This window comes from Polypterus senegalus, chromosome 14, assembly GCF_016835505.1.
Source record: "Polypterus senegalus isolate Bchr_013 chromosome 14, ASM1683550v1, whole genome shotgun sequence".
NCBI classification, from domain to species: Eukaryota; Metazoa; Chordata; class Cladistia; order Polypteriformes; family Polypteridae; genus Polypterus; species Polypterus senegalus.
Window position 1 is genome coordinate 31,213,244 of NC_053167.1, and position 16,188 is coordinate 31,229,431.

Here is a 16,188-nt window from a genome sequence, read left to right on the forward strand (position 1 = left end):
TGCCTTGTCCCTCCATAGCCAGACCCAGTGAGGCCCCAGGAGTGGTGCGTGGCTTACCGCTTTTCCTTTGCGACCAGTCTTGTCCCAGGATCACTGGAAAGGGGGGTTCGGGCAACACCGCGACCATCAGTTTGGACAAATCCCCCCTCCAGGAAAGATAGCATGCTGCGGAACGGTAAGCCCTGGTCTCTCCGTGTACACAAGTGACCCGTACATGTTTGTTTAGCCACTGTCGCGGTAAGACATAACGGCGAGCGACAATGGTTATGTTGCTGCCGGAGTCGAAGAGAGCCACCACCGAGTGCCCGTTTACTAACACCACTCCCGTGTTCGGACTTGCCAAGGGGTGCGGCGGAGTACAGTACCTTTCCGCCGAGGTCCAGGTGCAGTCCATCGGCTCCATGGGGGTGTTCAGCGGGCAGGATGGTAGCAGGTGGCCGGTCTCCCCACACTTGTAACAGCGCGGAGAGGCCGGCTTTTCTCGGGCTCTGGGAGGTGCTTCTGCAGCGCGCCGAGAGGGCTCGGGGTGGCCGCCGCCCCGCCGGTTCCCGCGAAGCTAGCCGTTCTGCCCCCGCTCGAAGACCGCGAGCTGGCGCCTAGGACTTCCAGGAGTCCTGGCATATCCGTATAGGGGTGGCGCCAACCTGCTGGGCGAGGGGCCGGGCAGTGCGCTGACCAGGCCCTCACAGGCCACTTGTTCAACGACCTTCCGGGCTTGGGGGCCCTCGGCCGTAGCCACCGGCCCATTTTGCCCCAGAAGTCGAAGGCCTGTGCTCGGGCCGGCTTCTCGGGGTCAAACTGCCAGCCCCGCCATTCACTCGCCTGCTGGCTCGGCGTAATGCCGTAGCGCGCCAGGATCTCCCGTTTCAGGAGCTTATAGTCCGCGGCCTCCTCCTCAGGGAGGTCATAATAGGCTCGCTGCGCGGGCCCCTTTAGGTAGGGCGCCAGAAGGGACGCCCACTCGGACCGCTGCCACTTGTTCCGGGTGGCCGTCCTCTCAAAGATCCCTAGGTATGACTCGATGTCGTCCGCCTCCGTCATCGGTACAAGGGACGGAGGTTTCGGACAAGGCAGTTCGGCCCTTAACCTCTCGGCTTCGCGAAGTTTCGCCTTCGCGGCCTCCAGCTCCCGGGTAGTAGTAGCCTGTGCTTGCTGCAGGGACTGGATCTGGGCATTCATGCCCTGCAGCACGGTGTTGAGGTCCTGCCTTTCAGTCATTCTTGTCGTTTCTTCAGTGCAGTTATCCTGATGACTACGCCACTGTAAAAGTAAAGACAACACAGCATGAAGGGTTGGGGTTTCCGGCCCCGTATACTGTCGTAACGAAAATACTTTTTTACAAAAAAAACTCAGGTCAGAATACAAACAAAACATTTGCTTATGCGCCGACGTCTGTACACGCGCCGCGCCATTTTATACAGGAGGAGCCGGAAGTGGAGGACTGCTGGGAAGGAGGCGTGAGGGATGACGGGATCCGTGACGTCAGGGAAGATGGCGGAGGAAGGGCGGAAGTGGACGTGGTGTGGTCAGGTTATGGTGGCGGAGCGTCTTTTTTCCTGAAAGAGAAAGCAGAAAGGTTAGTACCCCGCCATTCCCTAGCGACAAACGTCCTTCGAAGTAATTTCGGGTCCGCCCGCGGCCTCCTACTCGCCCATGCGTGACAATATATATATAAATGTTGTGTATGTATATATATTATGTATGTATATTTGTGTGCATATAAATTACACCCACATTCATATGTATGCAGTCTCCCCTTGTATCCTATTAATAATACCTCTGTCTTCATATCTGCAGAATAATAATCACATATTTTGACGTAAAAACAACAGCTGTCTAACATGCTAGTGAACTATGCACTTTTTAATGTTTGTAATCATATTTGGAAGATAAAAATAATTGATTTTGCTTGATTCTTGCCATAGCTACTAGAAATAAATAACTGACTAGTTTCTTTGTTTTCTCAATTTGCATGTTTTGTGTGACAGTTTGTAATGTTTTGCATGAATTACTGCATTTTGTAAAACTGCTATGAGGGAGCTTCTGAAAGCAGTTAGAACCAAGAATTATACAGTATATTTCAGAAATCACAGGCAATTGCTAAGTGCAATTACACTAATACAGGAGAATAATTAAACTTTAACATTTAAAATGAGTTCCTAATACACAGATATAATGTGTGGTTTACTAACTGTACAAAAATAACACTTGAAGAGTAAGTTGAGTATAAATATGCATAATTGTACATGCACAAATTGTAATATAATCTCAAAAATAGATCAATGATTCTGAACAAAGTTTCTTTAAGTACATGATCACTGGAGGGTTAGCTTTTCTTTCAGGTATTTGGTGTTAAATGTGAAACGAAATCAACTCGGACTGAACACAGAGCATTGTAAGGCACACTTGCCCACATGTTAATGCTAATGCCTAAACATTTGTTTTTCATGTATATAATGTATGAATTAATCAGATGCTAAAATTATGTTTTAGAAACAACTGAAAAAGTAAGAATTCTAACTTGATGACCTAATAAACTATCTACAAATAGACTTAATGTGGAGAGAATGTGGGGCAGCATGGTGATGCAGCAGGTAGCACTGTTGCCGCATAGCTCTGGCAGACTGGCTTTGATTTCAAGCCTGGCTAATAGCTACTTTCTGTGTGGAGTTTGCATGTTCTCCCTGTGTCTCAGTAAAGCAGGCTCAATTCAGTAGGTAGAAGCACTGTTTCAATCAGGTGTTGGTATAAACAAGGAAATTTGCACAGCTCAGATATTTTTTGATAAAGGTTATACAGTATATCCAGTTCAATTCAATGTACATTACATTTACTTCTTTGACTGACACCATTATTCAAGACGATTAACAACATTTGAGATGAAACTGTTTCAATTTCTTTTCCTAAGTGAGACACCGGCAGGCACTACTAAAATAGTTCTTCAATAAAGTGTTGTTTATTTCTTAAAGTTTTTTTAAGACAACTACTAATGTAAATATGTTAACGGTCAATGAATCGGATAATTTAGTTTATCCTACCTAAGCAACTCTTTTTTGCACATCACCTACCCTTAAAACAGTAACATTCATGTTACAAAAATCCCGGATAATTTAGTGAGAGAGGTTAATTCATTTTGTATATTTGATGTTTAGTATTGTCCTCCTTTAGATGTCAGGTAGCCTCTTCTCTCTGCAAAACGGATCATCAAGCAGCTTTTGAAATGACCGCACAGTCGTGTGCGCGCGTCTAATTAGGCTTGAATGTGCCGACTGTGCGAGCAGCGGTCTGAGCAAACTTCAACCACGAGTCACGTACCACTCCTGACAAAGTATTTAATAAACAAAAATATCTCTTTGACAAATGCGTCAACTTCCCATCAACTCTTACATTTTCTAAACCCACTTATCCAGGGCAAGAACGCAGGGAAGTGGGAGCCTAACCCAGCAAGGCACGGACAATCTCTGGACTGGACGCCAACTCATCGTAAGGTGAACAAACACACATACATTTGGGCCAGACTGGCATCGCCAACCAATTTAACTTGCACGCCTTTCAAGAAAATTAACTCAATCCTAGAATATCTGAATATAACAACCTACATAGATTTTGTAACTTGTTTTAAAATAAAGTATTTTGCTACAAGTACACTACGCAGATGCACCAAAAAACAGACTTTGTGTCATTTTAATGTCATTAAGTGAACTTGTGTACTTTTCATAATTTCCATGTTTTAAACGCGTTAGTTTATACTGTAACCTCACATTGCGACCAATTCATAATATGTGACTTGAGATGTGATGTAAAGGTGTAGCAGTACGGCTATGTGCCTAGAAACGCGCTAACGTTTTACGGTTCGGCTGATCGTCGCTTTGTCAAACTCCGCCCATGTTTACTATGAAATAAAACGCACCACTAGAAACCTGGAGAACAACGGCATTTGAACATAAACGGTTTCCACCTTCAGTCCAAGACATTTTTGTGACCTGCCCCCAATAACCTAATAACATAATACCATAATTCGTGCTCCATATGTTGCCAGTCTTTCCGCTTTTTTCTTATAACATCCTTTATATAGGGTCTTAACAACCATGTTATTCTGCTTATGATTCCAGAACACACACACTGTATCATGGAGGAAGGTGCAGCTGAGGGTCGCTGTTTCCCTTAAACAACATACGAGGGGTCGCTCTTGCACCGTGAAAGCCCTGACTGTCAGTTGCATGAAACCTAAGCTGATCCTGCGAGAGGAGTCCAGACTTGTCGTCACTGAGCCGCTAGCTGGGCGGAGAAAGCGCTCGATCTGTTGCTGCCGGGTCTAAGTGTTTGAATACAGAAGAGGGAGGCGCACTTGCGCGGCGTGTAAACGGCAGGAAAATCTCTCACATTCAGAGGCGCAAACGACAATTCAGGATCCGCTCGTTCTGTGCTCGTTTTCACAAAGGGAATTTACGTTTTGTTCGTATTTGCAGGCTTTATCCGTTATTTTTCTTACTAGAGGAATGAATGACCAAGACAAAGGCTGATGTGAAATTGATAAAGACGCTTAATTCTTCTACATTAGGAGCAAGACAAACCATGGATGTTGAAAACGCGAACAATGAGAGCCCAAAGCCCGAGCCACACCAGTTTGAGCAGCAGCATGCCGTCCACCCGCAGAGCAGTGGCGAGAAGAAAAAAGTGAACCGGGCGCCTTCACCGGCCAGACCAAAGGATGTTCCTGGCTGGTCCCTGGTAAAAAGTCGTGGCGGAGGTACAACCAGTTTCCATGTTAAGACGGGGCTTCTGCATCTTGGCAGCCGGGCATCGAGGCGCAGCCCCGGTAACAGCAAAGACTCCAAACCCGAGAAACACAAGCAGGCTGCCCGCACGCCTTCAACCGGCACCGGTGCTCACAAAACTGGCTGTAGCAAGTCTGGAAAATCTGCGAGGAGGAAGATCTCGGACGCCAGCAACGCTTCGGATGATCTGAGCAAAGACTCGGGCTGTGCTCCCGGCAAGCAGTCCCCCACAGACAGTAGCTCGGAAATATCGGATTGTGCCTCCGAGGAAAACAAGCTGTCCACTGACGCCCTGAGCAGCGACACGGAGTCCAGCAACCGAGGAGGGAGAGGCGTCGCCGAGAGAACGGGAGAGCAGTCCGCTAAAACCCCAATCGAGACGGAGCGGCGGCTCTGCCTGGGAGTTGGCACAGCCGACGGGGAAGGAGGCATCTCGCCGGCGGATGAGCGTTCTACAGCTTCTCTGGACAGCCGTCTTCATATCAGTACCTCACTGGCGTTTTCCGATATGACGGAGGAGTTTATGGATGGGATGCAGGAGGAGTTTGTTAGGGAGATTGAAGAGTTGAGATCGGAAAACGATTACTTGAAAGTAAGTCTTTTATTATCACAAGGATGTCCAGTAAATATGTAGTTAGATAATAGTGTTAGTCTACAAATAACACGCTAGGGAAAACCCGAGTCATAAAGCCCTTGTAGAACCAGTGGGGGATATTTTGGAACTGACCCAGCGGAACTTGCCAAATTTCTCGATGAATCGACTGACAAACATTAGTGTTCACGAGGGATTTGTGTACGATATATATGCGCAGACCGTTAACAAATGTAACGCTTCCGTCAATGGCACCTACAGTAAAGCGCTGTGACAGCCACTGTTTGCCACGAAAATATAGCCGAATTAATACAGTTTAAATGATGAATGTGTTTGATGGTGGTTCAGATATTTGTGATTCGAACATACCCGCGATGTGGGAGAGGTTTAAAATCTCGAAAAAAAATTACTAAAATAACAGTCTGAGAGAGCATCTACCGTCTCACGAATTTAAACACATCATAATTCTATTGAAGTAATCCTGAAGAGATCGCATTATATTCAAATAAAATTGGATTTTTTGAATTGGATTAGATCAGCGATCTTCTGGTAAACCCTCCTGCTGATGAAATGCAACCCCGTTTAAACCCAGAATAGTAAATACATAGATGGCATAGTTCTCATGTAGATTTGATCCGCATGAGTAAACTGCTCTTGCATGTTTACAGATGCAGCTAATGCGGGGATAAATCCTGCCAAAGGATTTCTTTGGTGAACGGAAATCACTTGTGTATCGGGGTTAAAGCGAGGATGTGACATTAATTGTGGGAACAGGATATTCGGGTTTTTCTTACTACTAGTCATGCTGTAGTTGCTGACGAGTCTGCAATGTGTGAAATGAACGGGGGTGGGTTGATAGTGCTTTAATCCGATTTGCGTATCCTGACGACGACCTCTTCATTACTCACATCTGGATGAGCAGCAAACGCTCGGCGCGCTCGAGATGTGTGTGCGCTGGACAAATGCGTTGGAAGAAATCTAGCGCACTAGGTCAGAGGCTTTCGACTGTCTAGTTCTAAAGCTACGTCTGACTTTTTTTTTCTCAACACGGTGAAAACCGTTATTAAGATCAGCCATACTTGAATCTCAACCATCGGGTAAATACTTAAGGACATGTATTTGTGAGGCCATAATGGGAAGGCGAATATGGGGGCGCATTTGCTATACGTAACGATGGCCACGCTGGAAATCTGGAGACAATGCGTCCATTTGTAGAACATAACGTGCATGTGACACACATGGAGCAACGTGGAGAAATCCGTTCATCCACCAACTTCCGCATGAATCATCGGGGATGGGTGGTTTAAATCTCGCCAGCGTGTTAGGCCAGAGGTGCTATGATGCCGGAAAAAAGCATATCTAGGGTTCGCTTTTCATTGTAGGTTTATTTCCACTTTCGCGTCTCCTGGAAAAAAAAAAAGAAGAGAAAAACGACTTCCAAGACGTGTGATTATTTTAGAAATCGTAAACGCAGGCATTGAACACCAGTTTTCCTCTGATTGTTCTTTCAAAAAACATCACAAATTCTGACATATAAATCATTAAACTGAAGTGACTTTTTGTGGGAAGGGAGTATTTTGAAATGGCAGTAATATATTAGCAATAAAAACAGAAGAAAGTTCAGTTTTCACTTGCATACATTACAGTATATAGGGATATCATAATTTTCCATTATATATAATAATAAAACTAGTAAAGGGTGTAACAGTGTTGTCTGCATTATAGAGAAAAAATGAATCTATATCCTGTAACATAACATTCTTGAGCCCACTTAAGCCAATGAAATGTGGGATGAGCTGTCAGTCTACTGTAAGGAACACACACACACACACATGAACTTGACAGAATATTTAAACGGGATACATTTGTGAAAAATAGGACTTGCTGATGCAAGATTGTAAAGTAAGATATTGGATCTTTTTGTGGAATATAATTATTTATACTCAACAGAATTTTTTTTTGTTACAAAAGAACTAAGTTAACACATTTATTAATCAAATCAAACACTTTGTTAAATTTGATACTGTGCACAGACAGAATACAGAATTCTACATGCATTATAGTTTATATGACAGTGTAAGCTTCAGTAAAAAAGATTGCGTGTATTTGGGAATGTAATTTTTATTATATTATAACACTACAAGAAACACGTCAAAGGTGAATTTTTGAATGACAGTGATGAGGATCTCACCCTAGGTGCTGTAAGCCAGATGTGCAATGAAACCCAAGTGCTGTAAATATGCCGCATTCACACATTTGTCAGCAGCTGTTGTTTAAAAGAGATGCTCACGTGATGAGCTCTGCAGTGGGTGACCTACATTGGGCTCAGTTCTAACTAGGGATATGAACGGTTTATTCAACCGTTAACTGATTTCTCATAAAATCTTGATTATGTTTTTACTACAGTTTCTACAATTACTACTAGTACTGCCAATATCCAGGTATTTGCATCAGTCTGTGCAATGTGATATGTTGAAGTGGTAATAGTAATTAACATGATGAATGAACCAGTTCAGAAATACAAGTATTAATGTTGCCATGGCATCCCACTAGAGAGCCAGCAGCCTTGGCTGTCAGTTGTTTTAGTTTAGAGTATAAATTGTCATTTCCGTTTTGTGTCTGTGTACACTATGGAGCTGTCGATGTTGTGCGGGGAGAAATGGTCATAGGGTCCATTTCTAGATTTTTAGAATATTGGGTGTAATTGACTTATTTTACATTTATGTTTTTTACATTTGCAGTATATTTGTGTCATTTATTTTTCAACACACAGGTACACACATTTCACTTCTAAGGAAGCAACCATAACAAGCACACTTCATTATAAAATGCAATGTTCATGATAAACACCATTCCAAAGTGTTTTACAATACAGTTCTTACAGATAAGTATGTGACTTTTATATACTGTATTTGTACAAGACAGTTTGATGGTAATGCTTGTTGAGAGCCAAAATGTGAGTTATAAATAGGCAGCCATGAGTTTTCTAGTTGGTCTGGCCATTATGTTAGAAAAGTCTGCTAATTTAGTGTACCTAGTACATGGGGCAACTATGACTTTATAAATCTGTAACCCTCAAGGACTTATTTGGGAGTTTAAAAAGGCACACAAATTGCTACATGGACTCTGGCTCCTTGATATTAATTTATTGTTATGTCACATTGTTTTTGGCTGACATCTTTTTTGCTCAAATACACTGAACACTACTTTCTTGATTTGCTCTCCTGGTTCTTGTCTCTCAATCACTTTTACTTCTGGATAAAGAAAGAGTTCTAGTGAGTGAAAGCTTTTGTGTTTCTCTCATACATACGAACACACACTAAGTTTCACCACCTTTCCATTTTGCTACCTGTTCTAAGCATTGTTGGCATTATACAGTGTGTATACCTTCCAAATGAGCTCTCTAGTTGTCTAAGCTAGCCATGCTTTTTTTTTACTTGCTTCTATTTGTTTCATCCACTTGACCCAATTCATAAACTGCAGAGTTTTCAGTTTCTTGTCATTTTTTCACACAAAATCTTCAATACCATTGTTTCTGTTCTTGCGCTTCAGCTTTTGTTTCATCAAACGTGCCAAAGTGGTTCTTCAGAGCGATGTCATAGGGAAACCATTGTTGGTCCCACAAAAAGAACCATCAGCTTGAAAGTTCCAGAAAGAACCTTTATTTACTGAATTTAGACTTCTAACAAGTGCCACAAATAGCCATGAAAAGGTGATAAAAGATTTGCGAAATTCATATTGGTTCCTGCTATTAATATAACACTTGCTGTATTCAGTAGCACAGGCTAAGATCAGATATTCTTGATCTGTTAATATTTTGCTGTATAGCCTACTGGGCATTAAAGATTTCTGCTTGTCCACACATTAGGAACCTTTTAAAACTCAAGGAACATGCAAAGAACTCTTCCCAGAATAATATGGTTCTCTGCCAAGGGATGGTGCTACAAGGAACCACACAATCCATTAAAGTTCCATTATAGAACTGTTATTTTTAAGATTAAGGTAGTCCCAGTTTCTTTTTACCTTCCTTGCCACTGCAGGTTTAGGTGTGATGCCAGCTTCTCTTTCAGTCCTATCCATTTTTACTTCTTACTCCTGTCTCCAACTCATGGTTTCCTAGGACCAGTGATTTCACATCATTCATTTCTTAAGGTTACTCTCACCTTAACTTTTCAATGTTATATACTTACTGAATAGTTTTCTTTCATGTTTCTTTGTTGTCCTTTGCTTTGCCTAATAACATTTTGTTTCATCTCTAACATACTAGCTGTCAATACATTTTGTTTCGCTTCTAATTTGATATTTGCGTGGAGCACCCAAATATTTTGTGTACTATTCTCAACTAATTTGGGGCTGGGTGGTCTTGTCGCCCCAAAACCCTGCAGATTTTTTTTTTTTTTTCTGTTCTCCTGGCCATCAGACCTTACTTTATTGTTTTGTTACTTAGTATTGCCTAATCTTATTTTTCTGTTTTTCTTTCTCCATCTTGTAAAGCACTTTCAGCTACATCATTTGCATGAAAACGTGCTATATAAATAAATGTTGTTGTTGTTGTTTGATTAGCAGCACTCTCTTTTACTTAGGTTTACCTTTTCTCTGCCCCATTCTCTCATATTTTGAATCTTGTTCTCCTCTTCATTTCTCATTCTAGTTCACTGTCTGTGAAGTTTTGTAGCCTATATGACTTTGGGCAGACACAAACACACTAATTTTGTTCTTTTCTTCTCTTGATTACAAATCTTATTTATCTTAAACTGTAGTTATGCTTGGTTAGCATGCCTCTTACTAGCACTATTCTTTATTGCAGTTTCTGTACCATTGTTCAACTAAAATGTAGTAATGTTAGAATGTCTTTCTCTCCCTAAGTCCTCCAGATATTTCTTCTTTGAAGACATGTTTATGTTTGTGTCCAGTTGATTTTTTCCTGGAGAATCAGACCACGTCTTTCTCCACTGCCCTTTCTTATTCTAGAATTTAACTGTTCTGATTTCTTTGCTATCGTTTCCTTCCACAATTACTCTATTCCTGTCTCCCTCCACACCAGTTTGTCTTTTTTATGTTTACTGAGTGCACTAACAGTTTGTTTTCCTTTGTTTAATTGTTCATTGGCTTAGTAATTGTCACTAGATGTCCTGGAATTGGCTTTGATCTTCACTTCCAGCACTTTTACAGCTATGTCAATCTACTCTTTACCATCTATAGTGTCTTTCTTGCTTTTCCTCCTTATGCATATCTTAATTTGTCTTCTTTGTGTCAGCTTTTCTACTCTACTTCTCTCAGTCCTAGTGCAGTATGATCCATTTCTTGAGTGACATTGTCTTTCCTTCTTTAAACTAATTTTCTTTCCCATTGTTCTTATGTTGTAGCTTCAACTTTCAATGCCCATTTTGATGAGCTTGTAATAACATTCCAAATTTGTAGTGGCCATTTATTTTGTACAAATGATTGAACATTTTTAGTCAGTGGGATTTATGTTCTTGGAAGCTGTACAAAGCATTGTTTAGGTTTCATCACATTATTCTTTTATTATTACTTTCTATTCATGTATTTTTCTTAGATTTGAATGTAGACAAATGAGATTCCTAAATATACCTGAACTTCAAAAACGCAGCACTCTAGCCCACACCACTGTTGTCCCCCGTATTAAGACATTCTCATATGTTTCATATTAGGATGAAATTGAAGAATTACGATCTGAAATGCTGGAAATGAGGGATATGTACATGGAAGAGGATGTCTATCAGCTTCAGGATCTCCGACAACAGCTAGACCAGGCCAACAAGACATGCCGCATTCTTCAGTACAGACTTCGAAAGGCGGAGCGCAGGAGTCTGCGGGTGGCACAGACAGGCCAGGTGGATGGCGAACTAATCCGTGGCTTGGAGCAGGATGTCAAGGTAAAGAACTTCATCTTACTATAAATTCATCCAACTTGTGTTGCCGTATAAGCTGTTTGGTTAATTTTGTTGATTTGAAGTCTGTGTTTGTGTCGCTTTTTATGCTTTCACAATGCGGTGTGTAGCTTTGCTCCTACAGTTGATCAAGTTCAGATTCATTGTGAAGTGTACAAAGTACGATGACACTTGTTGAGTTTATGAATGTTTCCCACAGTCAGTGGCATTAGTGTAATAACAACAACACACAGTGAATGAATACATGAAATGTCAGTCATATATACAGGAAACACTCATGCAGTAATAAAAATTGACCCTGAATCCAGTGCTAATGGCCCTGTACTGTTGGATGGGATGGAAGAAGGAGAAGGGGAACTCTACAGCATGTCTGAGATCTTTAATAGAACTGCTTGCTTTTATGATGTACATATTGAACAGAAAGGGGCTGTATACCAGTAATATTCAGTAGTGATTGCAGAACCCTCTGTAGTGCTTTGTGGTCCTGAGCTGAAAAGGCGAGAATTGATTGTCCATGGAGTCAGATGATTTCCACTTCTGTCTTTATTGATTAGTTATTTGATGGCTGACTAGTTCTATTCTGGACCCACAAGTCCTACTGCAGATTGGACCATGGGTGTGTTGCAATTGAGTCATCTCTGCTGTCTCTTGGCTGCCCTTTCCTCCTCCAGCAAACGTATGCCATCATAGCACACCTACCTCCAAATATTGTGGTCAATAGCAATATCCTCCATGTCTTCAGGCCTGATTTTTTTTCACTTTCTAATCATAATCTTCAACTGATCCTTATAGTGCTTCCTCTGCCCCCCAGCAGGAGCGTCGTCCATGATGTAGCTGGCCATAGCACTCTGCTAGGCAGCCGATTTGGGGGCATCCTTACCACATGTCCCAAAATCATAGCTGGTGCTGTGTGATCATGGCCTCAATACTTCTGTACTTGGTCCTTCTGAGTATTTCACAATGAGGCATACATCACGCTAGGTAATTCTCAAAATGCGCTGCAGGCAGAATATATGGAAGTGCTCCAGAAACTTAATGTGGTGGCTATAAATTACGCAAGCTTCATAGCTATAGAGGAGTGTGGTAATGCAGATGGCTTGGTAGACCCAAACCTTTGTGCAGAGATGCAAATTCTTGTTTTGAAAGACCCAGCGCTGAAGTCTCTTGTTGGATTAGGTTCTGGACCTCATTGTTTATGCTGCCGTCTTTAAAAAGAATGCTTCAAAAATGAATGAAAGATGAAACTACTGATAGATGATGTTCATCAGTAATAGTGAAAACTGGTGGTTTTGGGGGGATGTTTACACTTCATTGACAAATTAATTCTGTTTTGGTGGTGTTAGCGGTTAGGCCTATCCTGCAGTATGCTTTCACTGGGTGCATTAAAGACAGACTAGAGGTATTGTCGGGTGTGAAAAATGAGAACAGTCATCCACATTCTGCAGCTCAAGAACCCTCACGCTGTGTAATTTGGTAGTTGGTTGGAACCTCCTAATATTGAAGGGGATACCCTCTAGCCTGAAGTTCCCTGCCACATTGCTGCTGTCCTTGGTCTCTTTGTGAAGAAACTAGGTGACACATAAGAAGAAGATATTAAAGAGCAGAGGTTCAAGCACACACCCATGCCTGACCCTTGTTTGTACTTGGAAATTTGAGGTGTTCCTGTTGCCACCTGAGCAGTCATTCTATCGTGAAACTGGCGGAGGATGCTAAGAAATTTGTTGGGGCATCCATCCCTGAGGAGGATGCCCCACAAAAATTGTCTCTGGACAGTGTCGAAAGCTTTGCAGAATTTGACAAAAGCCATAAATAGGTCCTCATGTTGTTCATGGCACTTTTCCTGAAGCTTTTGGGTTATGAAGATCATATCAGCTGTGATTCTGTTCTTCCTGAACCTGCACTAGGATTTAGGCAACATTAACTCTGTAATATTGTTGTTTAGCCTGTGAAGCATCACCTTAGCTAGGACCTTGCCAGGAACAGCAAAGAGTGATATGTCCCTACTGTTGCTACAGATGGCCCTATCACCCTTCTTATACATAGTAACAGTATAGGCATCCATCCTTTGTTGTGGAATGTTCTCATCAGCCCAGACCTTATATTGGTATAGATTCCTTGTACAGAGGTATCCCATTTGCTTTAATAGCTCTGCAGGTATTTTGTCATCGTCAGTCGATGTATTGTTGTTAAGGTAATGGGCAGATGACAGAACCTCCAAGAATGTTGGCGATTGATTGACATTGTAATTGGGAGGAAATTCAGGCAGTCCATCTGGAATGGTGAAGTCTACATTAGAGTGCTGATTAAGTAAGGTATTAAAATGTTCAGGCCACCTCATCAGAATGATATCCTGGTCATTGAAGACTATTATACTCTCTCTATATACTCTTCTGTTTTTCAAGGGAGTGATGCAGTGATTTACTAGACCTTAAGTAGTTCTAAAAGCATTATAAAATTATCATTTCTATCGGCAAGTGATGCTGCCTGATGATACTGAATAAGGGGTTATTTAGAGATGCCCAATGTTGCATGTTCTTCAGCAGGTCATGGATAGTCTCTGAGTTGCCACCATACCACTTTTGATGGTTCTAGCACTTCCAGCCAATGATTTGGGCTGCTGACCCACAGAGAGTACAGAGGGTATCATTATTCTTATTCTTTCATATATGCCAGCTGGTGTTTCAATGAGTTTTGGCAGTAGTGTATTCTTAATGCAGATGTTGTCCCCCTGGTGGGCAATCTTTCCAGCAGAAGGTATAACCCATCCTTTCCTCTGTTCAAGAACCTTCTTCCATCACTTAAAGCAGTAATATCGATACTATAATGATTCGACTAGCCTGCAAGTAGGAGTGTTTTCCTATGGGGTCCATCAGAACCACCATACGAGTCCAGGAGAGTCCGTGCTTTCCATGTTGCCAAGTTTAGATCAGAAAACTTATTTTTGTTTCAACCGCAGAGGTGGATTGACCTGACAGGTGTGGTAACCTATCCAGGCATCAGCTGAGTTGGTAGTTTTTAGGCCATCTTTTCTTGGCCCCTCATTAACTGGCATAAGCAGTGTGGTCCCCAAATATGTTTGCTCATTTGTACAAGGGTCTGCCAAAACCAGCTGCCACTCAATACCAGCTGTTAGCGACCAAATACCCTGTGCTACTGATGTGCAGGGTTCTAACTAGGAGCTCCCAATCCATTCATACCTGCTCCCATCGCCGGACTCCCCATCACCATCAGACTTCAACCAGAATTATGTCCAGGTATTATTCACTGTGGTCAGAGGTGGATACCTGTGTAAAAAAGTTTATAAAGTGCTGTAGGTGATGTGCAATTCTCAGTAGTACTATCTTTACAAAACATTGGGTAAATCCAGTGGCATGGGTGAGTCTAAGACGGCCAACCCACAATAATGGCAGCTGGAGGCAGCCGGGACCTTGGTCTGCTAAGGTCCACCTTTTGTGCGCTGCCACCACACTGATTTTCTCTCAGGGCGTGCTCATCTATCCTAAATAGACAAACCCACAAGGCAGTGGGACTATTTACCCACAGTTGGGGCAATGGTTGACATGTGTCTCTGGGGCCCACTGCTGCTCCAAGATCATTTGCAATTTATCCAGTTACCATGTGTGGCCATGAGGAGTCACTGCAGATGTCTTGGTGGTGAAGAGGCTTTATACTGACAGAGGAGATATATACACTTGGCTCATCTTTTCACCCTCTACAAGGTGGACTAGCCAGTGACAGCACCTATAGGCAGAGAGTTGCAAGCAGAAAGCAGCATGCACTAATTTACCAAAACTTACTACAAACTTCTCCACACTACAGCACTAGATGCTTCATGTACACCATATTCAGATTTTAATGCAGTGGCCACCACTCTGTATCTATAGAAGGTGGTAAACATAGATTTCCTCTAACATTTGAAATGGACGACGTAAGTGCTAGATAATTAATTACCACTGAAGCACCAAAGAAGGCCGAATGAATGTCTGTGGTGGTCAACAGTAATAAACTTTTTTACAGGTGTAGAGTGTTTTGCCATCTTAAGAGCAACACTTTTGCTTCAATGTGCTTTTTTATAGCAGCACATCTCAGTTTTTCTAGTAATCCTTCTATATTGTGCTTTCAGCCATGTTGACCAATACATATCCTGGGCAGAGGTATGGCTGTGTATGGGTGAGGGTGGGCGGTGCCCACCTAAAAAAATGAATAAAAATAAAGTGTTTGCTTATTTGGTCATTTATTTGCCCTTCCAGTACATATCCAAATGCTTATCTCAGTGTTACATCCAAGATGCGCCAGTATGTGATTGATCTTGAGGATGTTGCTTGTAATATGTTGGGTTAGCAGAGGCAACACTATGACATCTTCCTGGTGTGATTGAAAGTATGTAGGCTGCAGGGTATTTGCTGCAGTAAGTCGGGCATACTCAACAGCCAGATGTCAGGGGAGTATTCAGGAAAGTGTAAGTGTAAAAAAACCAGGATATTACAGTAAAGCCAAAGCCTGAAAAAGAAATGTAACATACCATGAACCAAGGTTGGTCTTTGTGCTTCCATTGAAATTTTGAGCTCCCATATAGAAATCAATACATAAAGATTAGCTGGTCAGACAACACACATTGGAAGAAAATTGTCTTGCGTTTTAGGCTAAAAAGATCCAACATTTCTTTCAATGTGGTTGTCCATACCAGACCAATTGTTGCCACAACTCTTTGTTATAGATCTGTATATTGTGTTGTCTTTTTATGTTAATACATTCATCATCACACATTTATGTTCCTGCAATATCATTATGAACCTGGCAGATAAAGCTCACAAAATCAGAAATTACATTAGCTATGAGTTATACACATTCTAGTGTGTCTTGTAAGGCTTTAAATTGAAAGCATGTGTTTGTTTTCTGGCTTTCT

General features: G+C 42.0%; 1 protein-coding gene across 3 annotated transcripts in view; it reads left to right on the forward strand.

Moving 5' to 3' along the window:
- The first annotated feature begins 4,148 nt into the window (after positions 1–4,148).
- soga1 (suppressor of glucose, autophagy associated 1) overlaps positions 4,149–16,188 on the forward strand; it is a 141,196-nt gene continuing 129,156 nt past the window's right edge. For 2 of the 3 annotated variants that reach the window (XM_039776561.1, XM_039776563.1), the window contains exons 1-2: positions 4,150–5,370; positions 11,043–11,267. In XM_039776561.1, the coding sequence (XP_039632495.1) occupies positions 4,504–5,370; positions 11,043–11,267 (1,092 nt within the window). In that variant the 5' untranslated portion in view covers positions 4,150–4,503. Of the gene's footprint in view, positions 5,371–11,042; positions 11,268–16,188 lie in introns of all 3 variants that reach the window. The other variant, XM_039776562.1, reaches the window with a different exon arrangement.